The sequence below is a fragment of the Apaloderma vittatum genome, unplaced genomic scaffold, assembly GCF_000703405.1.
Source record: "Apaloderma vittatum isolate BGI_N311 unplaced genomic scaffold, ASM70340v1 scaffold8672, whole genome shotgun sequence".
NCBI classification, from domain to species: Eukaryota; Metazoa; Chordata; class Aves; order Trogoniformes; family Trogonidae; genus Apaloderma; species Apaloderma vittatum.
The window spans coordinates 8,174-32,280 of record NW_009704132.1 but is presented as its reverse complement, the minus strand read 5'-3'; the positions used below and the strand labels follow the sequence as shown (position 1 = coordinate 32,280).

General features: G+C 42.7%; 1 protein-coding gene across 1 annotated transcript in view; it reads left to right on the top strand.

The window, feature by feature from the left end:
- Positions 1 to 24,107, top strand: part of LAMB4 (laminin, beta 4) — a 43,440-nt gene that overhangs the window by 15,646 nt on the left and 3,687 nt on the right. Inside the window, exons 13-29 of the mRNA XM_009864910.1 lie at positions 940 to 1,090; positions 2,849 to 3,034; positions 4,191 to 4,312; positions 5,006 to 5,126; positions 6,117 to 6,294; positions 7,393 to 7,532; positions 7,769 to 8,022; positions 9,932 to 10,089; positions 11,693 to 11,917; positions 13,000 to 13,220; positions 14,435 to 14,531; positions 14,886 to 15,261; positions 15,676 to 15,836; positions 19,000 to 19,205; positions 20,092 to 20,295; positions 21,859 to 22,003; positions 23,783 to 23,990. Coding sequence (XP_009863212.1) covers positions 940 to 1,090; positions 2,849 to 3,034; positions 4,191 to 4,312; positions 5,006 to 5,126; positions 6,117 to 6,294; positions 7,393 to 7,532; positions 7,769 to 8,022; positions 9,932 to 10,089; positions 11,693 to 11,917; positions 13,000 to 13,220; positions 14,435 to 14,531; positions 14,886 to 15,261; positions 15,676 to 15,836; positions 19,000 to 19,205; positions 20,092 to 20,295; positions 21,859 to 22,003; positions 23,783 to 23,990 — 3,153 coding nt within the window. The remainder of the gene's footprint in view (positions 1 to 939; positions 1,091 to 2,848; positions 3,035 to 4,190; positions 4,313 to 5,005; positions 5,127 to 6,116; positions 6,295 to 7,392; positions 7,533 to 7,768; positions 8,023 to 9,931; positions 10,090 to 11,692; positions 11,918 to 12,999; positions 13,221 to 14,434; positions 14,532 to 14,885; positions 15,262 to 15,675; positions 15,837 to 18,999; positions 19,206 to 20,091; positions 20,296 to 21,858; positions 22,004 to 23,782; positions 23,991 to 24,107) is intronic.

Here is a 24,107-nt window from a genome sequence, read left to right as displayed (position 1 = left end):
TTTTTAACTTATCTTCCCATGTCTACTTTAAAAGCTAGAAATATCTTAATTTTTTTCTGACGTACTGGCTTCCATTCAAAATACAAAATTTTAGAAACAATCTTGGTTTCAGCTGGGCTCATCCATAAGTCTGTTGGGCAGGGATCTTCACTACTGCCCTTAGATTTCAGACATAGAGGCATATAGTCCGATGCTGTAGAGCAGCTCCTTGTAGGCAAGTAATTTAAAGCTACTACTCCCCTGATGTGCTAAATAAGAGTGTAAGTATACAAAAACTACCATATCACATCAAATCAAAGGTCATTCTGATCTTATGTCCTGCCTTCAAAATTGCAAGTGATAAGTGCTTAAGAATAATGATAGATACAGTAATAGATGTAGAAGCAAATGCAAGAAATCGATGCAGGAATAGATAGTAACAGATGCTCAGGGAAGAAAAGGATCTATGCTTCAGGTCGGGAATGGACAGAGAAAGACAAAACGTGAGCAAGGCGAGAGTCATTCTCTTCTCCCAAGTAACAACTGATAGGACAAGAGGAAATGACCTGAAGTTGTGCCAGGGGAGCTTTAGATTGCCATCCCTGAAGATATTTAAAAGACGTGTAGATGTGGTGCTTAGGGACATGGTTCAGTGGTGGACCGGGCATTGCTAGGTTAAAGGTTGGTCTTCATGATCTTTAAGGTCTTGTCAAGGTCTTTTCCAGCCCAAGCAATTCTATGATTCTATGATTCTGTGTCATGTCTCCTAAGCAATGAAGAAGTAGCACTGAATAAATCCAGCATCGGAAAGAGAGGAGGTGGATGTTAACAGGGGAGGCAGTCTGACAGTGGGAGAAATGAAGCAAAGTTGGAAGAAGGGTGGAGCTGAGCTGCTCTCGTGCTTTGAGGACCCAGCCATGCCATGCTCTGATGTCCTCTCTTTACCAACTCTTACCCTAGGTGCTCACCGAGGGACGGTCAGTGCAAGTGTCTTCCCAACATTGTGAGCCGCCAGTGTAATGAGCCAGCCCCAGGATACTTCTTTTTACCCCTGGATTATTATATTTATGAAGCCGAGCATGCAAAGCCCCTTTCTGGCTCTGCACCCTTGGTACGTAGTTGGCTTTTTAAATGTCGTACTGAGAGGGGATCCATGCAGTGCTGGCACAGGAGCTGAGGCTGAGGAGAGGAGCCCTTGCTCAGGGAGCAGCCAGAGCAGCTCCTTGGCAGGAAGATGCAAAACAAATCCCTTGACCGTCCGAAGTTCATTCTTGTTTCTCGTAGACATGACTATCCCATAACTGTGGATGCTACCAAGGGACAGTCTCTAGAGCATGGTGTGACCTGCAAAGCTGTCCTTGCTGCTTCTCAAGTGAGGGCTGGTCAAGCATGAATTAGAGAAATTAATTTAATTCTTTAAATGAGAGGAAAGTGTTTGAGTTGCCAACTGTGATATTTCTGGGAATGTCCAGCAGGGGAAGAATCAAATTCCTCTCTGCTCCATTGAACTCATTACTGCTGCCTTATATAATGACACTGATTGGAACCAAATTTCCTCAAGGATTTGGCATCAATCTGTAATGTTTTTAGAAAAATTAATTTTGTTTATTTATTTACCCTCTCAACATGGAGGTACATGCAGAGTACAAGTTTGGAATGCATCCCTTCCACTCCCTATGTTTACACTAACATTTCTTCTCCAGTATGCTGTCCAGAAGCTATAGAGAAGGAATAATAAAAGAAATGTTTATTTGCAGGTCACATCCACAAATATTTAGCTATAATCACAACCAGTAATCATTTTGGAGTCCAATAATTAAATGGAAAGCAGATGTCTGGGACATAGCTTATGAGAGGAAGTGGAAGTTAATTTTAAGGGAGTGAGAGAAAAGGATTTCCAGCAGCTGCTGGGCCACATTTTAGAGTTTCACCCATCAGAGAGTAGAGGTTGTTTTAAGAATATGGATTTTCATTTAGCTCCCTCCCACCCCTCAAAATTGTTGAAACAGTGCTGCTTCTCTATCATTACTTTATAGGTTAAACCAAGCACTCTTCCAAGGTGTGACACCTACTTCCAGAAACAAGGCTATGAGTTCACAATTGAAAATGGAAAGATTGTGTTAAACAGAAGCAAGAAAAGAAGTGTAAGAAAATCTGGACTGGAGCAGGTAGTTAAATAGTTACTGAAGATTACACCAAACAGTAACATTTTATTTTCCAGTGAAAGGTAAGAATATGTCTGAGCACATGGGATTCACAATCCTAGAAATTAAAATCTTGATACAAATGAAAAAATCATTTTTGGTATGCACTTGAGCTGGACATTTTATAATTTACACCAACAAGTTTGGTCTGCTATGCCCAGTGCCGTTGTAGACTCAGGTTCAATGAATTCTTTAGAAGAGACCCCATGAAAGGTAGAATTTGTTTGTTTATTTTGCTTCCAAGACATTTCCAACATTTTCCATTTTCCAACAAGTTTGCCAGACATCGTACTGTATTTAAATGCTGTCAGCTTTGTCATTGCAAGTATTGATATTTATTTATTCAGCATATGAAAAGTCTAGCCATGTATGACATCAAGCTTAATCTGTTTAAGGTTTGCAATGTGAATGCTTGGAGATGCTAAATATACAGAGATGGATGGGTTATTCTAGTCCCTCTCATTGCTGTTGTTGCAAAGCTGTAGGAAGCTTTTCTTTCCGTGTGAACCTTAACAACCTGCATTCGGGAGAATTCAGAAAATGAGGCTGACTGACAGGCAAAATTAGTAAACAACATGGCAAAAATATTTCCTTTCTTTTTAATGAATTTTGTTTTTTGTAATCTGACTCTGTGTGTTGTTGGAAATGTCACTATGTCTTTGCAGGGTGCGATGCAGTTTGGACAGGACTCAGCTGTGGAGGTGGTTTTCAGGCAGCCCAGCGCCGGTCGGTCGGTAACGTGGACAGGACCCGGCTTTGCCCGTGTTCCCAGCGGAGCTGGGCTGAGATTTGCCATCAACAACGTTCCCTTTGCTATGGACTTTGATATCGCAATTCGCTATGAGCCTGAGGTACTTGTGATGCTGTGATAGGTGCAGGGTCTATTTTGTCAATAATAGGATGCAGCAACTTGTCCTGCTCTTTATATTTAAAATTAAAATTGTTTGCCTTCTCATCCCTATCAATCAAGTAACATGCTCTCCACTCATCCCCTTAACCTTTTCCACTCAAATCTGAAAGACAAGCACTGCAAGTGTTTTCTAAACATCACTCAAGATTTCATCTTTTGGAGTTCTTCTTTTGGTTCTTTTTCTTGGACTGGATTTTTGTTCACAAATCAGATGTGTGCAAAATGCAGCTCCTTTTCAATGGGCATCCTGTTTTTCTAGCTGGGATTTTCTGGGCAGGAAAATGTGCACAGGCAGATATTTATCCAGGGCTTTTGCAGACATCCAGCTTCCCAGTTGCTCCAGCTAGACTTTTAAGATGTGTGAATATTGTAGGAAAATAGCCAAAATCTTATTTTTTGCCTGGACAAAATTTCTCAATGATGAAGACATGTCTAGGGAGATCTGTTGACCCAAATCTGGTTAAACTCAAGGCTGCACCCATGTCTTCAAAAACACAGGCAAGTGTTTCATCCGTACCAGTATTTGTGCATGTCTTGCTCTTTCACTTTGCAGCTCCCTGGGACAATCCCACCACTCGAGATCCTCCTTCTCTATTGAATTCTATTCTCTTACTGTCATTGTGAGGCAAACAAAACTCCCAGTGTCTTAAAAAATGAGAACAATTTTGCAGTGGGCTGCTTTGATGTAACTTTTTCCTTCCAAAGATTCACTTAAACAGTTGAATTTTAAAGACTTTTTTTACAAAGTCTTTTATGTTTGTTATTCATTGTTAGATGTGAAAGAAGGCAGATAATGAAGGATATCTCCAGGACAACACTGTGCTAAGAAAGGAAACAACTCCAATGACTTTAACAGAGATGTTTCCATTTGCACCAGCTGACATCCAATTTCCATCTGCACTCTTCAATTAGCTCTTGGAAATTAAATGCTTTTTTAACAAATAATGTTATTTTTTTAGTCCTCTAAAGAACAAAGAGAAAATTGGTTTCATCACTGTAGTGCATAATCATTCAGATGGCTTTCATTAACCCTGGCAAAGAGAACGTGGGTTTTTCAGATATAAAAAATTACCATGATTTTTGTCCTTCTTTTATAGTCCTTGGAAGACTGGCTAGGAAGCGTTACTGTCCAGCCCACTGGTGTTTTGTCAAGTCAACACTGCAGAAACAAAGACCTTTCACAGGAGCCACATGTGCTGCCTCTCCCAGCTACAAAGAGGTCTGACTATCCGTGTCCTTTTTGCCTGTGGATTTTCTGTGTACAAATCTTTTACTGAAGCACTGCAGAGCAACAAATATGTGGGAAAGTGAAAATATTAGTAACACATGTTTGGCCTTTCCTGTTGCTCTCACACCACAGTACCACATAAGCAACGAGGAGGAGTCTGGTGCTCCATTCCTCAGCCTGGCAAAGGTTTGCCTAAGCCAGGAGAGCAGCCTGAGATCCTCCTGGAGTTAGTTGTTGCTTTGATGAAGATCCAACTGTTTCAATATAGAAAGGAAATAGTCACTTAGGGTCGCTGTCCTAGCCTATATTCAAAACCAACTTTTCAGTCGGAACCTATGTAAAGAACAGAGAGGAGCCAAGAGGATGTGACTGAAGTCTTGATCAAACTGGGAGAGGAAAGGATGAATTTGAACAGTGAGTTGCAAACTCCTTTGCTTCAAGAAGCAAAACCTGCCATTTTCAATTTAATCTGACCAGGTTTAAACTGCACTTGGTGAATCATCCAGGCAGAAGCCCTGCAGCTTTCCCAAAGCCTGCAAGCAGTGGGGCTGGGTGTGCTCCTGGCAGCAGCAGGGCTGCAGGTGTTAGGATGCAGGCACAAAGGGGAGGGAGAACTCACAGCATCCCATGAGTTTGCCTTCTCCCAACTCCTGCCTACAACTGTACTTTATCTCCACTAAACAGGATTGCACTTCTGCAAACTCCAGCCTGCCTGGAGCCGGGAACAGAATATTCTGTGGATGTGTATTTTTCTCAGCCCTCTGCCTCTGACCCAAAGGTGAAATCATTCATCTTGATTGACTCAGTGAGTAGTTCTGTCACAATTCCCTTGAGGCTGTGTTTATATCAGTGTGGGTTTTGTTTTGTTTTTTTCACATAGATTTACTCAAAATATTTTAAAATCATTTATATTGTCTTTTAATAGAAATTCAGCCAAGAGTGCTTCCACTTACCTCTGTTGGCACTGAGTTTACATGGTTTTGTAAAGAAAGACAAAATCGTATCAGTTTCAATTTTCATGCAACGATACCATAACAGCTCATCAAGTCATACTTGTTGCAAATGTTAATAGGCAGAACATGTTTCTTTAGCTGTCACTCATTTATTACTAGCACACTCCATAGATGGTGACAAGATGCTCTGGTTAGGGATATACATCCATGCAGTTCTTCAGCACTTAGGCTTTTAAAAAATCTTTACAATTCATCTGAATCTAATTAAAGGATCATGGATATATTTAGAGATGACACTGGAAAAGTAAAATTCGTTCTGTACTTTCCTGAGGAATAGGGTCTAGACATTTCCCAAGTTTCCACCAAATCAGGAATCGGATGTTAGTTTTGGGTCCTTCTCTTGAGAAAAATATTTTTAAGTCCATTCCTCTAATTACTTCTGTAGAACTAGACCTGACAAGGGCTGGCCATACTTGGATATAGAACCTTCAGCTGATTTTTCTCTATTTCAGTAATATAAGTAAAAATTTTGGCCAGATACCACTTTTGGAGTCATCAACATGGCACCTCTTAGAAGCAAAAACATTTCTGAGCATATATCTGAGGTCTTATTATAATCTGACTTTTTTTATACAGAATTTCTTTTATTTGAAGAACTTGGGGAATGTCTAGACCTTCAGAATAAATGAATTTAGGTGACTGAGCAGCACAACGGCAGATTTGGAAATGTGATGCTCCAGGCCTCTGTCCTTGCAATGCAGAGCACAGTAAGAGAATGTGGGAAATGCTGGGTTTCAGTATATCTAAACAAAAATATTTTCTTTTCCCCCTTAATGCCAAAGCTTGGACTTATTCCCAGAATAGACTCCATGGAGAACTTTTGCAGTGAAAAGGATTTAGATGAGTACCAGAAGTATCACTGCATTGAAATTGCATCAGAAGTTGGACCTCATATCCTGCCTGAAGTGTGTGCACGTCTCATAGCGAGCATGTCAGCCCGCATCCACAACGGTGCTGTCGGTAAGGAGCGACCTGCACAGGCAGATCTTTTGGACAGTTACTGACTTTCCCTTGATTTTGTAGGACATGTTAATTGAAGAGTTCTCAGCAATATGACAGGGATCATAGCAGTGCTTCTGTGTCTTCTGAACAGCTTTTCAACCAGACACAGCTTCACCAGATGCCAAAAGCAGTAACTTTCTTGCATTTCTGGCTGCTGTAAAAGGACAGAGGAGTTTTTAAGGCCTCTCCCTGGATGCTGCAGACCAGCTGGATGCCCTGGTAGGGGCATGATGGCACACAAGCTGATATGCTGCAAGAGATTCACCAAGATAAACTTGCTTTTATATTGAACAGTGGCAAGTGGGGTTTGAAGCCCTAGGCAGTCTCCTGGACCCACTATGGAAAGGGCAGCTGGTCTTGTTGTCTCAGAAGACTTCCCTGGTCTTGGACACAGAGAAATGGAGCTTCTCTGCACTTACAGTAAAAGGAGGGCCCTTTCTGGACAACTTTGGTGGCCAGCTCCTTTCAGGGAGCCTTGCCTCCAACGGACCTGATAGCATCTTCTTGGTCTGGGCTATTTTTAGAAGGACCGATGCCTCACTCATACATCATGTGATGTGGTCTTGGCTATGCAGCCACAGAACCCCCTGTTTTAAGTTTGGGCTGTGCTGACTTCCCATTAGCCTGATTCCCATAGTGATGGAATTCTCCCAGTGAAACACAGCACTTTGGCTTTCTAGCACTGTCTTCTGAACATCCTAGACAATTGTCCTTTGTGAGTTAGGAGACCAGCTTCACTCAGCCAGTTAGTCCAAGGTGTTCAGAAAGCAGCAAACAATACACAGGTGCAGTCTAAGTACTGCTTGCAGGTTATGTCCAGTGCTGCAGTTAGACATAGATTTATATCAAATCCTTCTAGTCTTGAGGTTTAGATTAGATATTAGGAAATATTTCTTTACTGAAAGAGTGGTGAGGCATTGGAACACGCTGCCCCAGGGAAGTGATGGAGCCGCCATCTCTGAGGGTATTCAAGAAACATGTAAAACTCACAAGTTCACAAGAACAGTCACACTCCTTTATAACCAAATTTGGTTTTATTCTCTTTTCCCTTGGCAGCATGCAAGTGCAATCCCCAGGGGTCACTGAATGCCAGCTGCAGTAAACTGGGGGGCCAGTGTCAGTGCAAAGCCAATGTCGTGGGACGCTGCTGTGACACCTGCTCTGCAGGCAGCTACGGCTTCGGTTTTCACGGCTGGGTCTGGGGTTTCCACGGCTGCTAGGGTGAGTACTGGGTAGCCAGCACCGGTACCAGTACCAGTATCTGGCTCTTCATGCATACCTCAACTTTTTAGGGCTTTGAATCCATCGTTATGTATGAAGCAATATAAAAGATATTTCTCCACAAATAACAAATTTTCCATCTCCACTGCTCGCACTGCCCTCAAGCTGTGTCACAATAAGTGGGGTTGGTGGGAATACGCTCAGGACAGAGCTTTGCTCTTCGTGTTTTCCAGCATGTGAGTGCCACCCACAAGGTTCTCTGAGCACGCTCTGTGACCAAGTGACGGGGCAGTGCTCCTGCCGCCGGGAGGTGGATGGTCAGCGCTGCAGCCGATGTCTGCCTGGGTATTTTGGATTTCCCCACTGCCGTCCTTGCCCGTGTAATGGCTATGCAGAGCTTTGTGACCCAGTGACTGGAGTGTGCCTGAACTGCCATGGGTTTACAGCTGGAAGCCACTGTGAAAGGTAAGTTGATGGGTGGTGCTGCGAAGCTCATCCAAACACTGGTGCTCTTTGAAGTGCTTGTGTAGCTTAGAGCCCACCTACATCCCTATGAATGCATCAGTGGTCTTTGCTGGAAACACACACCTAAACCCAGGATTAAACTGGGCCTAGCTGCTGGATGGCAGGTACCTATTTGTTTGGCAAATGCATGTGGGAAGGTGCATGTAATGCCTGCAGGAGGACTGTGGGCACAGCACGCATGCAGCATTGAAGTGGGCTCCCTGCAGGAAGATGTTTGAAACACGGGTGCCATGGCCCTGTATGCTTGGAGACATGTGCAAAACCCTGCATATGAGAGACGCTGACTCCTGCCAGCTTTTAAATTGCCAAGAGGCTAACCTCATGCTGAATACTCAATTTAATACCTGCAATTATCTCTGAGGAGCTTAAATAAACATGCCCTGTTTGTTGGTTCGTATTATTTCCATATGACCAGCAAATGACTTTTCCCACATGTTCCATCTCCATTCAAAACAGTGCTCCTCTTTTTTATTCTATACACTGGCAGCAGTATCAGAGTTCAGCACAGATGTCAGAATTAAATTCGTTAGCTGTTTAGTTTAGTTTGGCTGGATTGTATCTTGTTATTCAATTTTAAGAGGATTTCCCTGTGAAGCCTATTGAGCTTTTCTTGCAGTGCTTTTGGACAACACTGCCTTTGGCTACTTTGCTTGTAGGTGGCAAATAGATTAAAAATAGGAGACTGAAATACGTGTTACCCTGTGCCTCTGCAGGGGCTTCAGACCCCAGGGTGAGGATAATTGAATAGCCCAGACTTTTAGCCTGGCTTGTATACATATAGAGAATTGAGCTCCTATTTGCCACAGTAAAGCAGATCGAAGACCGAGGATGCTTCAGAAGCTGCTGTGTTGCCACAGCTGCAGGGCCAAGGCAGGCTGGCATGTGGAGGCAGTGGTGGTGGGCAGGGTGGTGGGGGTGCCTAAGCTCCCATGAAACCCCCCAAAACTCCCCACCTGTCTGGGTAACGGCGCAGCCACCACCACCTCAAAACAGCCATCATCTTGGCTTTGCAGATCATGACAGATAGAGCGTGCCTGATTTCAATACATACCCTGCATCTAAAACTTGCAGTATTGTCTAAGTGCTCTGAGTGAATTGTTCCTTTTTTGCCCGTGCCACAGCTTTCTAATGGCACGTCAACCACTCTTTGTGTGTGCATGTATGGAAATAAATGAATGTATGTGGTCACAGGTGAATATACAGAATTTTTACATGGCAGCTTTTAGCTGTCTGCAGAGCATGGGTTATATGTCATATGTCTGTATTATCATTTAGATTAAAATTGTTGCAGAGTAGATGAAAGTCTTCAGAAATATTCCTTGAAAAGAAAACAAGGGCATGTAACAACAGGATGAGGGGCAATGGTTTTAAACTAGAGCAGAGTAGATTTAGATTAGATGTTAGGAAGGAGTTCTTTACTCTGAGGGGGGTGAAGCACTGGAAGAGGTTGCCCAGAGAGGTGGTGGAGGCTCCATCCCTGAACACATTCAAGGTCAGGCTTGATGGGGCTCTGAGCAACCTGATCTAGTTAAAGATGTCCCTGCTCACCGCAGGGGGGTTGCACTAGATGACCTTTAGAGGTCCCTTCCAGCCCAACACATTTTCTGACTCTATGATATTCTATGAATCTGTATATTTTTTTCTTTTTGCTACAGAATGTGGGAATGCAGCTCTGATTTTGCATTTTAGAACACCTTTGAAACTTGATGTATCCGTACCAGTTAACGGGGATAGCATTACAATCACCTGGAATGTTAAATTAGTTTTACACACATGTGAATTGATTCACTTGCGGGGACTGAAAGGAGCATTGACAATTTCTGCTGTTTTGTGTTGACTGCTTTGACAGGTGCATGGATGGCTATTACGGAAACCCTCTGAACAGAGAACGCTGTCGCCCGTGCATGTGCCCCGGGGCACCTACAAGCAATAAGTATTTTGCACATTCCTGTTACCAGGATTCCCAGTCTGCACAGCTAGTCTGCAATTGTCTTGAGGGATTTTCAGGTAGAAAGCAAAAGGACTGGGTTTGAGTCTATCAAAATTAATGTAAGAGAGAAAAATTACTGTCCTCTGCCCATCCTCTGTTCAGAAATGACAAGTGAGGCAATGGTAATAAAATAGATAAGAAAAGTTAACAGTCAAATTTACTGAAATTAGGTGAGGAAGTCCTGACTGAGAAGAATGGGAATTGTGTTATTAGTGTTTGAAAAAGAGATTCACCTATGTGAATACAGTGAAGCCATTAGTTAATCTGATGGCTTTCTTTGGAAATCTCCTTCCAGGAGCACTACATTAACCTGGTGGGGAGAAGGGAGAACTGCAGTTGCTTGTTACCTCTGAAAAACAGCCGTTGGAAGGTCAAGTCAGGAAGAACAGTGCATCAAAAAGAGTTGATAAAATTTCCTAATCAGAGAAAACCTGTCTTCATATAGAGGAATCTGGCTTTGACACTGTGCTCAAAAGCGACTGTTTCGCTATTCAAATGGTCACGTTAGAAATGAGGTTTCCACTCTCACCTGCTTCAAATGCAGATAGTTTTGCAGCAAACTGATGCCTGGCTTCCCAAGATACTGTTTACTTAGTGTCAAGTTCTGCAGGGAAAAATGAAGATATTTCCCTCCCCATGGATATTAGAGGGATCTCCAGTGATGGAAGCAAACCCTAATGGGAAACACTGCCAAAAACTAAATCAATGCTGTCATCTTTACTTAGGCCACGTTGGTTTATAACTCAAGAGCAGTTTTGCTCAGCTAATTGCTATAGGGCCAAAATAATCATTGTTGGTGCTCACTCAGAAGACTTCTGTCCTTATAAACCACTGTAATCCTCAGTCCTGGACTTTCTTCCTCCCTCTCCTTCATGACAAGGCTCTTGGTCACCTCTGTAGTACGGGGCTCACCTCTTCAGAAATTGTGAAAGGCTCTGGCCCTGAGGACCCTAGTGAAGGAGCAGTCTTTGGTTGAGGATGAGCCGGTGGATGTGATCCCAGCAACACCAGCCTGCCCAGAAAGGTTTCTGAGATGCACAGGGGTAGCACCTTCATCAGGGCAGGCGTTCGAATGGTGTGCAGAAGTGATTACAGTGCCAGCAGGCAAGGATAGAGTGTTCCAGAGATTATCTGACCTCCTGAGGATCCTCTACTGGGTTACAGAAAGGAGGGCATGTCTGCCAGGTGCTGGGTTGCTCCGGGAAGGGGACCTCCCACCTAGGCTGGACTTGATGATCTCAGAGGTCTTTTCCAGCCTCAACAATTCCGTGAAAATCCTGAAAATATGGCCAGTGCTGACTACTGCCATCGAAAGGACTTTGCTGGAAAAAGATGTTTAGAGGCTGTGTGAGGATACTTATTTACGCCTGCTGAAATGAATTCCTTGGTAAAAATGACTTGAGATTAGAGGAGAATGCAATTCCATCAGATTTCAGTGTGAGGCTTGTAATTTAAACTGATTTTAGGATTAAAGGCCGACAGACTCAACTAGGTAGATACTTTCCATTGGAAATGTGCATTAGAACTGACAGTCTGAATCTTTAACAGTAATACTGGAAATCACATGTTTCATTTGAATTCCCACCAGCCAGCAATTGTTTTTACCTTCCTCTCTGACAGGCAATCAGTGTGATGAGTGTCCGAGCGGGTTCTACAAAATCCCAGGCAGCCCCGGGCTTGACTGTACACCGTGCCCCTGCAATAACAACATCAATGTGACAGACCCAGAGTCCTGTAACAGGGCCACTGGGGAGTGCACCAAGTGTTTACACAACACCCATGGAGCCAACTGCCAGTTCTGCAAACCGGGGTATTTTGGCTCAGCTCTAGATCAAAACTGTCGAAGTAAGTAAGTGAGAAACAGCACAGCAACTGCATATTACTACCATGAAAAGTAAATTAGGCTATAGGGAGAAGTTACTGCTCGGAGGTGCAGTAAAACTAAAGCAGATCAATGGAGCAAAATATGAGAATACCACATACGTTTCTATCCATTGACACAAATAACTGTTAGCATGGCATCGCTTAAATTCTGTGTCACCCAAGTCTCACTGAATCTCATACTTATCACTCCTAGGAAATAGTCATTTGTGAAATGAAATCAATACTTCCTGCTAGAAAATAAATGTGCATTCAGCCCCTTTCAGGAAGGAATCAAAAGTGAATGAATCAAAGATAATTGTTTATGGATGTTGCTGGCTGATGCCAACTAAGCAATGCTCAGCTAACCAGATGATCCTTTGCTGAGCTCCCTGCCTCACCAGTTGTTTTCATCAAGTGCCTTAAATGAGACTGTTCAGGCAATTTAATAGACTCTGTGAGGATACTGTCAATAACAGCACTTTTAACAGAAAGGCAAGACTGTAAGAAAAAGCAAGGCATAAGTTTCCTCCCAACATTTCTCAAAGACTGTTTTCACCAATGTGCCTCAATAAGGGTCCAATTTCTACAAGCCAGACAACCATAGATATTTTCAAGAAACTCTTTTTCTGGCAATCTCTAAAATCCAGCTCAAGCCCATTCCTTGTTCCTTCTTGGAAGATCTGCTGGAGATGGTTAAGAAAGAATTTTTGACTCCTCACAAGGAAGACTTCTTATCTTGGCTTACTGGGGTTTCCCACGCTGGATAGTGCCGACTGTAAATCAGCTTCTCCTTACCCAGCATATTTAACATGTTCTAATACGATTCAAAATTCACTGCGCTTTTATTTTTTGTGCCTGTATTAAAAGTACTGAAAGTTTCCAGTAAGTTTGCTCAAAGCGATATATGAGCTCTCATAGAAGGATTGATAAGCTGTATGAGATGATTGAAAATGTGTTCAAGAGTACTGGAAGTAAATCTACAGCTTAGGCTTCATATACAGCTCCAATTATCCATCAGCTGTCTCTGCTATTGTCTGCTGTAGTAACTGTCCTTCTTTTTCCAGGGTGCACATGCAACCCAGCGGGCGTTCACCCTGCCGTGTGCCCAGAGGGGGATGCAGCCTGTCTGTGTGACCCAACCACAGGAGCTTGCCCTTGCCTGCCCAATGTGGTGGGCACAGCATGTGACCAGTGTGCCTCTGGCTACTGGGATCTGGCTAGTGGAAAAGGATGTCAGACCTGTGCCTGTGACCCAAAGAACTCCCAAAGCAACCAGTGTAACCAGGCAAGAAAACGACTCTTGCTTTTCGGGAACTGAGGTGGTGATGTTTTGGCATCGCACAGTGGGGAACCTTTTATAAATTACCATAGGCTTTTTGTCTGAAAACAAGAAATCTCTGGAAGTTTACAGCTGGTGTCATCATGCTTTGCATCTTTATCTCAAATGCGCTGTTCTGATAATATGGCTCTGCTGTAAGCTATTTCTCTTTGGCTGCATGTTTCTTTGTCAAATGCATCTTAGAGATATTTTGTAAGAATATGTCACATAGGAGAAAAGTGCCTCATAGATACTTGTACAGGGAAGAAGGAGGTCCAAGCTTGCACTCAAGTGTCTTACGAATATTTTTTTAACTGTTTGTTTTCATAAATTAGCTGCTGTGGCCATTACATTAATCATGCCTCATCTGTCAGACCTCTAGAGTCCCTTTTCTCATCCTTTATTCCTTTTGTAGTTCTTTATACACTTTTTAGGGCTAGAATATAGAAAAAAATAAAACAGCATTTCAGAGTCTAGGTGAAATTGTGGTCCCATGGAGTCAACAGCAATTTTGCTATTGACCTCAGAACACCAGGAGCTTATCTCAAGCTCTTGCTGGTGTGCTTTCACACTTTTCTTTCAATATGCTTTCTGTTTTTTCTGGTTTATTTAGTGGATTTTTTTTTTCCCAGCAAATGTAGCTCTTAACCTCAAAGAAGTATTCCTGCTTTTCTGAGCTGTACCAGAGCTATAATTCCCTGCAGTTTAATTTAATAGCTGAATTCCAAAATAAATTTTCTAGGGCAATGTGTATAATGTACTCTCAAGGCTTTCAGTTACAGTTAATAAATTGTGTATTTAAAAGTTGAAATGTTAAGATGAATGCTCCAGCAAAAATAAGAAATTAATCTGTTTCACAAAGGAAAAAAATCCTCTCACAGATCATAGTCAGAGGATGAGTTCTCAAACACCGTCTTTAGACTAGAATGTGCAGAATCTTTCATATTAGTAAAATAAAGCCACCTCTCAAAGTCCATTTTGTTTTCACATCCTTCAGGGGAAAGATGAGAAAGGTGGACCAATACTGTATAAACCATGGTACTCAAATACCATGTGCGAGCAGTGTCCCTGCAGTCCCTGTACAAATATATAAGTCACAGGGAGAAAAAAAACGCAGTAAATAATGTATATCCAGTTGTCTGACTCTGCAGGAACTTATTTAGCCCAAACTGTCTTTACAGCTTACAGGCCAGTGTCCATGTAAGCTAGGTTACAGCGGGAGATGTTGCGATGAATGTGAGGAAAACTACTTTGGCAATCCCCAGAAGCACTGCATCTGTAAGTACTACTAAGTGGGGGCAACAGGATTAGAAACTGCTTCCAAAGAGACATTTACCTTTCGTATTTATAGGGGAGACACGACACACATTTAGAGAAGCGAACTTTCATACTTTTGTGTGTAGGAGATGGATAAAAGTGTTTGTATTATTCATCTATATTGTTGCTCCTGTAGTTGTGATGGGGCCATGGAAGTTAGAGATGAAGAAGAACCATTAGCCAGGCAGCCCACTTCGCTCTAACTCAGACAGCAGTTTGCTTTCATTGTCTTGAAATGCATGATTGTACCTTTTGCATGTGTTAATCCTGTGGAAAAGGAACAACTGAATGTAACTTCTTGTCGCTTTCTTGCAGCATGTGAGTGTAACCTGGAGGGAACCAGCCAGCCCAAGTGTGACAAAGACACCGGCGCGTGTAACTGCCGCGCTGGCGTCACCGGCCGGTTCTGCAACCAGTGCAGCCGTGGCTTTGAGAAAGACTTTCCCTCTTGCCATCAGTGTCATCTTTGTTTTGAGCAGTGGGACACTGCAATTACTGCCCTTGCTCAGACTGTTCAAGGGTTAATGAGGTTTGCTGCAAATCTCGAAGATAAAGGAGGACGAATGCCTGCCTGTGACATGCGCTTCAAACCCTTTGAAGATACCATTTCTGAAATTGAAAGAATTTTGAGGCATCCTATTCTTTCACTGAAGGCCCTCTCAGGCATCAAGGATTTTCAGGGCTATGTTCAGTAAGGGTTCAGCTGCTCCAGAAGTAATCCCTTGGCTGGGAAAGCAGTCTTTTCCTGGGCTCCGCCAGTCATCCCCACACATCAAGTCCTGCTTCTGATCAGCACATAGATGCTAGACTTCTGACTCACTGTTTTCAACAGAGCTGTGACCGAAACAATCCTTAAATATATATTATCAATCCCCCACAGGCACATACATAAATGCTGGAATTTTCCGGTTCATCCTAAGGGTTTTCTAAATTAGCCATTGCAAATAAATGTTTTGAGTCATTTAGAAATTTATCTCTTGTCCTCTAAAACATTGTGTATCTCAGTTCTAGTTTAAGAACAATCCAATCTGACTTCTGCATAACCTCAGTAATAGTTTAGAAACATTCCAGTCTGACTTCTACATAACTACCACTTCCCTTTCAGACAAGAAGTTGCACAATTGGATCCCCTTCACAGTATGCTGTATGAGTTTCCCGACCTTGACAAGAACATAGAAGACATCAGGAAAGAAGCTGACCTAGTGTATGAACTTCTACAACAGAAAATATATCTACATCAAAGTGTTCATTACTTGAATCTCAAAGGTAAGGCAGACAGCAATTAATTGAGGTAGGTGAATATTTTCCGTGAAATTTCAGAGTGTTTTTCTCACCATCGAGCCATTATGACATTCCAAAGATCTCCAGATTTTAACTTCTTAATGGTAGTGCAAAAATACTAACAGGTTACACTACTTTCCAAACTCCCTTTTATCTTAAAGTGCCAAAATTTCTACCATTCTAAATTTCAGATGCATGTGCCAGAGTCATGTCACTCAGAAGTCTCATGAATCCCAGTGTTTACATCAGGATATAAAAGCCACCCCATTTCACAGTATAGACTCACAGATCATACAGTAGAACAGCAGAGGATTTTTCCCCCGCTTCTGACTCCTCTCGCTCTTAGCAATAAAGAATGTTGTAGAGCAGTGGTTTGTTTAATTAAAGCAGAGACTCATAGTGCAACTTCTTAGTGTTCCCATGGGAAAATACATGACTGTATGCAGTAAGGAACTCATCATGGCTAGGCTTCGCAAACGAAGATATGGGAAGGGCTCTTCCCACACTTGCTTCCTAGTAAGGAACTAGCTCTCCATCATCAAACAATGTGAAGTCAGGACTGAGTTCCCTGGCACTTTTTAAAGAATGACATCATCTGTGCTTGAGCTAAGTATAGTCTTCATCAGCTACTAATAGCAGTAATGACAATGTCACTGGGTTACGGGGAAAGACAGGGACATATCAGTTGAGGATCTGGAACAAATGCTGGATCATCCACAGTGGCAGGAGATTGCCAGCAGATACTCTCTAAAGAGATGGCAGCCAAGAAATGAACTCCCAGAAGATAAGATGAACACTACAGAAGACAAGCTACAGGCAATCTGCTCCCATTTACAATTCCTCTGCGTTTAATTTGAGTGAGAAAAAGAATGGCCTAGACAAGATCGCCAAAAAAAAAAGAAGGAAAAGTCAACAGAATACAAAGCCAAGGGAAAGGAAAAGGGGAAAAGAGGGATTAATTAAGATTTAGGGCCTTGCTGCCCTGTTGTACTTGGCAGTGCCCCCAAGGCTGGCTCTTCCGCTCAGGTCCCTGAGCGAGCAGTCAGCACAGCTCTCCCAGGCTCTCCCAGTTCAGCTGAGTCTTGTGCAGAAGGAAAAGAAACAATAAATCCTAGGGAGGTCAGGGGATGCACAGCTGAAGCATCCGTGGTGCTCTCTGGTCATGTTCCAAACTCATTTCGTCTTTCGTCCTCAGGAGATGGATAAACAGCCCTATAAAAAGTACATGGGGGTGTGGAGAGGGGAAGACCTTGAATTTCTGCTCAGGACCATAAATGTTCATTGGTCCTGCTCCCAAGCATCTAACAGCACATAAATAACATTTCCTTCAAGATAACCAGCTTCTCTGATATCTAGGAGAAAGCCTGGCTCCCTCATCTCATTTCCATTTTGGGACCAGCAGCACATCCTAGGTGTGGCCATATCTCATTTTTTCTCTCTTTCTTTTGCTAGAGTAGAGCAGGATCTGGCCACGTACACCATGTGGCTCCACATTTGGCACTTGCGTCTTAGAGACACATGGGGAATGGGCTCCTATCTACCACTCTTTGCAGAGGATCAGGGCTCTGAGAGTTCCTCACAGGCGCACATTCAGCTGGCTGACCTGACAACATCAATATCTAACGATGAATTAAAATCACTGGAGAAAGCAAGACACAAGTGTCCTTAAAAGAATGGTTGCAGTTTATGAGATCTCATTAAATTATGGCTTTCCAGGATTGGCCTCTGGCTTTGTAACCACTGTGGTATGGTAATGCACTGAGTACAGCTTCCTACGCTGTAAATCAAGCTTGTGCTAAGACGCTATGTTTAACGCAAAGGAACTTGGAAGCTCTACAGCTCCATCACAAACCAGGCATGAAAAATGCATTTGGGCCACTTAATGGAGAACTGAACCACTGTAAAATATTCCTACGATGGAATTGTTGCACAGAAAATAGTCTCTGGCTCAGATATGGCGTTACAGCTGCTTCTTGCCAGGTATTTTTTATTAGGAATTAACTTTAAACTGTACATTGTTTCTAAGAGTTACAAGATCAAATAAATAGCCCTTGTTCCACGCAATAACTAAACATTGCTTCAATCAAAGCAAGACCAGGGACTTTCAGAGCCTGATTCAAAGCATTCAGGACTTGATGAGTGGCTTGTCATTGACTTCAACTAGTAACTGAGTGAGTTACCAGCACAAAGTCAATCAATGACCTCTAATGCTTTTTCACTGCCAATACATCAGTTCTGGCTCATTGCACATACTTCTGCCTGGGGATGTGGGGACAACTTTGGGTTCTCTGGAGATCTGGGAAGCCTCAACAGCATCAGCTTTAAATTATGTGTTTTGCAAAAAGCCAAAATCCTTTCCTTAGACTACTAATCTGCAAAAAGTGTAATATTCTCCCACACTTTTGAGTCTGATGAAGGGAAGGCTTACACTAAGCAAACAAGAAAGACTCTGGCTGGAAAGTATGTTTTGCCTGGCCTACAAGCTTATCATAGAAATGCCTTTTTTTTTTTTTAATGCGTCAACCTTGAAATTGGATTTTCCAGAGCCAAAGAAAACTCATAAATTCCCATTTGTAATCTAACTTTTTGGTCTCAGTTCAACAGACCATTTAACTTTTGGGTGCTCTGTTGAACAGACAGGATGAATGTTCTCCAGACTCACAATCAGAGAGCTGATCATTTCTTATGTTTTACAACTGGCAGAAACAGGTCTCCCACCTAAACTTCAAAACAGCATAAATGAGAGGAGCTTTATCAAATCAACAATGGCAGCAGTGCATGAGCTACTGATGAATGCAGATCAGTAGGAGTTTGTCATTAATGGGATCCCCTTTGTACTTATGCATCCTCTGTTGGCTTCTCATATACCTTGCACTCTGGAGAGTGGTATGTGATTCTCCATATTTATGTCTATTTTAGCAGGCTTGTGAGTATCAATAACTATTTCTGTTTTGCAACTGGCTGAGTAAAGAATTAAAAAGCTTGACTGAGGAAGTGACAGCTCTTGTCCTTCCCTGCTGCCCAAAATCAAGCACCGGTGACAATAAACTGAATTACCTGTCACTCACCATTCATCCAGGAATCAAGTAAAACATAAATCAAATGCAATCAGAATATAGTCAGTACTAAACTCTTTCTGTTGCTACAGAGGCCATCAGCAACATTAGGAAACACTTTGAAGAATCATTGGTGGCAGAACAGAAGTCCAGTGGCACAACTTCTGTTGTAAGATACTCAGAGTACACCAGGAACCACGCGCTTGCAATGCTGGACCATCAGGCCTTGAAAGCAAGCAATGTGCTGGAACAGCTCAAGATGATCAAGAGCCCCAACATCCAAAACTCGAATGAAAAGGTAGGCGCTGTGAATTTTGAATGGGAGATAAGTAAAAAACTCCTTTTTTAAAGCTGTTAGTAGGTTTTATTTTAAAAGGGGATTTCCATGCATTTTTAAATGTGGAAAGGGACATTTCCCTGGCACAGATGCAGTCACGTCAGAAACAGCTGCACTTCTCAGCTGTGGTTACTACTACCCTTCTGCAAGCCATTGCTCCCAGGGCAGACCCAGCACAAGGAACTGTTTAAGCATTCTCTGGTCTCAAGAGGACATCAGCGTAAATTCGGAAACATTAACCCCAACCTCCTCCATCAGTAACTTTTACTAAGCAGAGCAACTTTACCCTGGAGTGAACAGGGAGCGCTCACATATCCCTTCCATTGCCCCTGGGAGAGGAAGGGATTTCTGTCCTTCTGAGGGGCAGCAGAGAATGCCTGGTAGCACCTTCAGCCAGCTCTGCCAGATCTGGAAGAGATCATCCATCTAGACCTTTAGTCTCAACATCTATGTCAAATTATATGGAGAGCCAGATGTGACACCGTGTTGTGTGAGAGGTGATCTGGATCCTTTAGAACAAACCATTGACCCATGGGCTGGATATGGCCGAGGGACAGTTTCAGCCCTTTTGCTATAGAGAAGTGAAGTAAGGGTCTTGGTGCAACAGATGGAGCCCGATGAATGGCTCTTGCAAGGATGCTCAGAGCCATGAGCTGCTTTTGCATCCTTCAAGTCAGGAGAGGGGGATGGGCAGCCACACCCACCTTTGGAGAGACCAGACCACCGTCTCTTCGGGAAAATTGCATCCCATGTTCCATGTTCGTATGATGTCAAACATCTTCCTTCCCCAAGATGTGTTTCTCAGGCCCCCAGAGGAGTCCTGACATGAGCATCTCCCTTATTGCAGATCTGTGGTGTGCCAGGAGACCAGCCCTGTGTCACAGCAGCCTGTGGAGGAGCTTTGTGCCAGGACAAAGATGGACTCAGGAGGTGCGGTGGCCCAAACTGCACTGGATCTCTTCCTCTCTCCACTGGTGCCTTCAGGAAAGCTGAGGAGACTGCTGTGTTGCTAAAGAATTTGACTACTAAGCTACAGGAACCTGAGAATCAGGTACTGTATATCAAACCTACATCTGTTCAGTGCAATGGAGGGAAGATGAAATATGGGGGATCACAAATCTGCAAAAACTCACCTATTCCTTGGCCACAGAGCAGTGACGTAGTGATGGACCCTGTCCCAACATCACAGACATATGGTTCAATACTGGGAGTATTAGGTGCCAATTTGACTGGAGACTGTGGCTCTAGCTACACTTTTCCTCTTCCTCACAAGATCCTGACAAGGGTCATGGTGCCCTGTGCCTGTGGAAGTTGGTGCCACTTACCAACTGTGGAATTTGTCTGTATTTTTATTGGGAAAGATTCAAATACCACCATTTATCAGCAGCCTGAACATGGCTCATGCTTATTGCAATGGGATTGCTGCTGTGCATAGTGTTAAGCTGCTTTTATGCAACTACATACTATGCTTACATTTGCCATTAAATATTTCTTGCAAATGATTGCAAACAGAAGCTTTTCTGGCCCCGGTGATATTTAGAAGGGCATCAAGTAGTCGTCTATGCTGCACAGTGGCAGGGAAAAGTAGCTCAAGCAAAGCATGGCCAATGCAACATGTGCCAAAGAGACAAATCCCAAAACACCAGTAAAGACAGTCAGTTCTTATTAACAATCAGAGATGATGCCTGTTGCAGTTATAGGCAAAACACGTTTTCCAACAGAAATGTCATTCTGCTGTGGCTTTGTCCTGTCCCTGCAGGGTGCCTGGGCATCCATATCCTCTTTTTAAAATGCACCCAGCACTCTGCATCACAGCCAACGGGTTTAGAAATGAGCAATTGGGGCACATGCCTGGGGCCCTGGGACACAGAGGGGCAGCCAAAGGCATCTGCCGAGGTAGTGAGAGCCAGGCTTCTGGAACATTGCGTTTGACGCTTGCAAGCGTCAGGCAGCTCTGGGAAGTGTTTTATGATGCTTCAGAAGTAAAAATGTCACCATTTTTCTTGTTGCATGGGAAAACAGCAAATCTCTTCCCTCCACACACTGCAGAGAGGTTGCATCTTGCATTTCCTTAAGGCAAAGCATCGTCCCCTGCAAAGCAAAATACTGTTGGAATTCAATGATTAGTCTAAAGCTCTTACTTAAATTATCAATAATAGTAATTTAATGGGAAAGTGTAACTTCTAAAGACAAACCTTAAACTCTACCTTCCTTATTTGTGTCCTCTTAAGTGTATTTTTAACAGTGAGCCCTATGTGAAAAGGCAAAAGAAATTACGTGCCCTCATTGTACTGAATCTGATCACTGACATGATGCAGTACTGCAGTGGAAAATAAGTCAGCCCTCTCTTGTATCAACAGAAGGGGCTATGGTTTAGCAGTGGTCATGGACAGAAAATATTGCTTGATTTAGGTATTTCCAGAGGCCAGATGAAGGCCATGATGTAACAACTTCTGAAGCTACCCAAAGGAGTCTCCTACTACTTTTCAAAGCCACATCAAGTGATTCCAGCGGAGGCTTGGATCAAAATTATTTCTGTGCCAGAGCTCAACTTACTAAGCAATGACAGATAACCTCTAAAAAATGGCACTGCTATTTCTAATAATATTGCCAGGTTGAAAGCATGAGAAAAATGGCAGAAGACAGCAAGTTGAAAAGCTCGCAATTTTATGGACAACTGGAGAGGGCTAAGAATCAAATTGAAGTTAATGGAGAGATCACTAAGGAGCTCATTCAAAAAGTGAAAGTCTTCTTGTCAGGTAAATATGCAACATTCTTTTTCACTCATTTTAAATATATATTCCAATGTAATACAGCATAACAGATGGCCAGAAAATAATCTAGCTGTATACATGGGAAATTTCTTGTCTGTCTCCTGCTATGTGCAATCTTTTCCTATCCTTTTATTCCTAGAGCTTGTTTCTCCCAGATGACAGTACTTTGTGTTAATTTTCTGTTAGATCTGTTACGTTCTGATTATCATCTTTTGTTAATGTGCTTAATTAGAAGCATGCAAGTAATTTCCTCAGTTCCGGGTTTATCTAAGTAAAGGACTACTAAGATAATTTCAGACAATATATAATGACCAAGCATGTCCAATGCATCCTCAAATTGTTATTCCACCCACTTCTTCCAGGCCCATAAATAGAGCCTCTCCGTAGGGAGCGTGGGAATTAGGACACATACCACTCCATCGTCTCCATAAAGCTGTAACTCGAGGAATCAAGGGATCATAAAAAATAACAAAACAACACATATATGCCCTAAAACTTTTTCGACCCTCGTGACTGCAGAAAAATGCTGTAAGAAAGGGACCCTAAGTTTTTTTTACTGGTTGCACATCAAAGGAGTTTAAACATGGTAGACTTTTTTAATCTCTTGAGTGTAGCTGATCTCACGTTGGCAGTCCTTTGGCAGTCATACCTCTACATCGAAACAGGAGTGGGGGCAGAGGACAGAGTATTTCCTTTGTTCAGGAACATTTAAGTTATTTTACTGAATTAGAAGAAAAACTCCATTTCAGTCCTTAAGAAACTCAGATTTTTTTTTAATAACAGTTGAAAATTTAATTTTGGGTCTTCTTTAATCTCTCTTAGTAGACACGCACCATTTACCAACAGTTATAAAAGCATTTTTTCATTGATTTTTGTTTTGTAAATTGAAGTTTAAGAACAGTAACGGCTGAGATGCGTACAGTTACCTTAAATCTACAGTACTCTGCAACGATGTGAATGGTAGTTTCAGATGAATGTATTTCTACAGAAAACAGCTCTCAGGAATGCACTACTGTTCACGCAGTATTTCTCTTCTATTTAATTCTTGGTGAGTTACTTTGGAGCATTGGCACAAACATTTAATACGTTTCAACTGTTTTCTCACTCAAGGTCTTGCCTACAGTGAGCAGAAAACAGAAGTGATGAGGAGCCTTTACAAGGCATTGACTGCTCTGTTTGCCTGTGCCTCTTATCAAAGACCTAGGATGAGCTCATTTGTAAAGGGAGTTGTCAAAATATATTTTTTTCTACTGTAAATCCCATCCTATCTGAGTCTGACCCAAGTTCTCTCTGTAGCTTAGTTTTTCTCATTAACTAGCAAAGGGACCACTTTCTTGATATTGTGGCGACTCCGGGGAAGGGATTACACCCACCAGCTGGTTTGGAAAGCTCCATTCCCACCCCAGACTCTCCAGCACTTCTTTGATCTGGGGGCCAAGGGAGAAATGGGCTCTGACACATCTAGCTGTGCCGTGCACTGATTTAAAACCTTCCGTGGGCTCAGTTCTGCATCAGAATTTTAATAACCCAGTTCAAAGTGGGTTCAAATCCTCATTTTAGCCAGTTCTGACACCACTAACAGCAGTACCTGGAAGCATAATATTACATTACAAAATGTTGGAGATAATTCTCTTACCCCCTTGCTGTGCATGTCATCTTTATTCTCCCACACAACTCAAGGAGTAGGCAGCCATAATGATAATTTACATTTCACTGGGAGGAAAGAGACGCTTCAGGGTACACTTAGCTCCATTTCTGTTGCAGATGAGAGTGCACCTCCAGAAGACATCGAAAAGGTGGCAAACCATGTTCTGCAAATAAACCTTCCCCTGACTCCACAAGAGCTCATGGGCATACTTGGCAAAATCAGGAATATTATGAACCACTGTGAGAAGTACAAACTCAACGCAAATAAGAGAAACAGAAAAAGGGAGGCAGCTCGGTTACTGCTGGTGGAGGCTCAAGAAGCCAAGTGAGTAGGGTATCCTTGTCCTGATGTGCCAGCTCCAGCTGGGGTGGCCCAGTAGGTTTGCCCCATAACCCAGGCAGTATCCTAGTAATACTAGAGGGAAATTTCACATGACAGCAG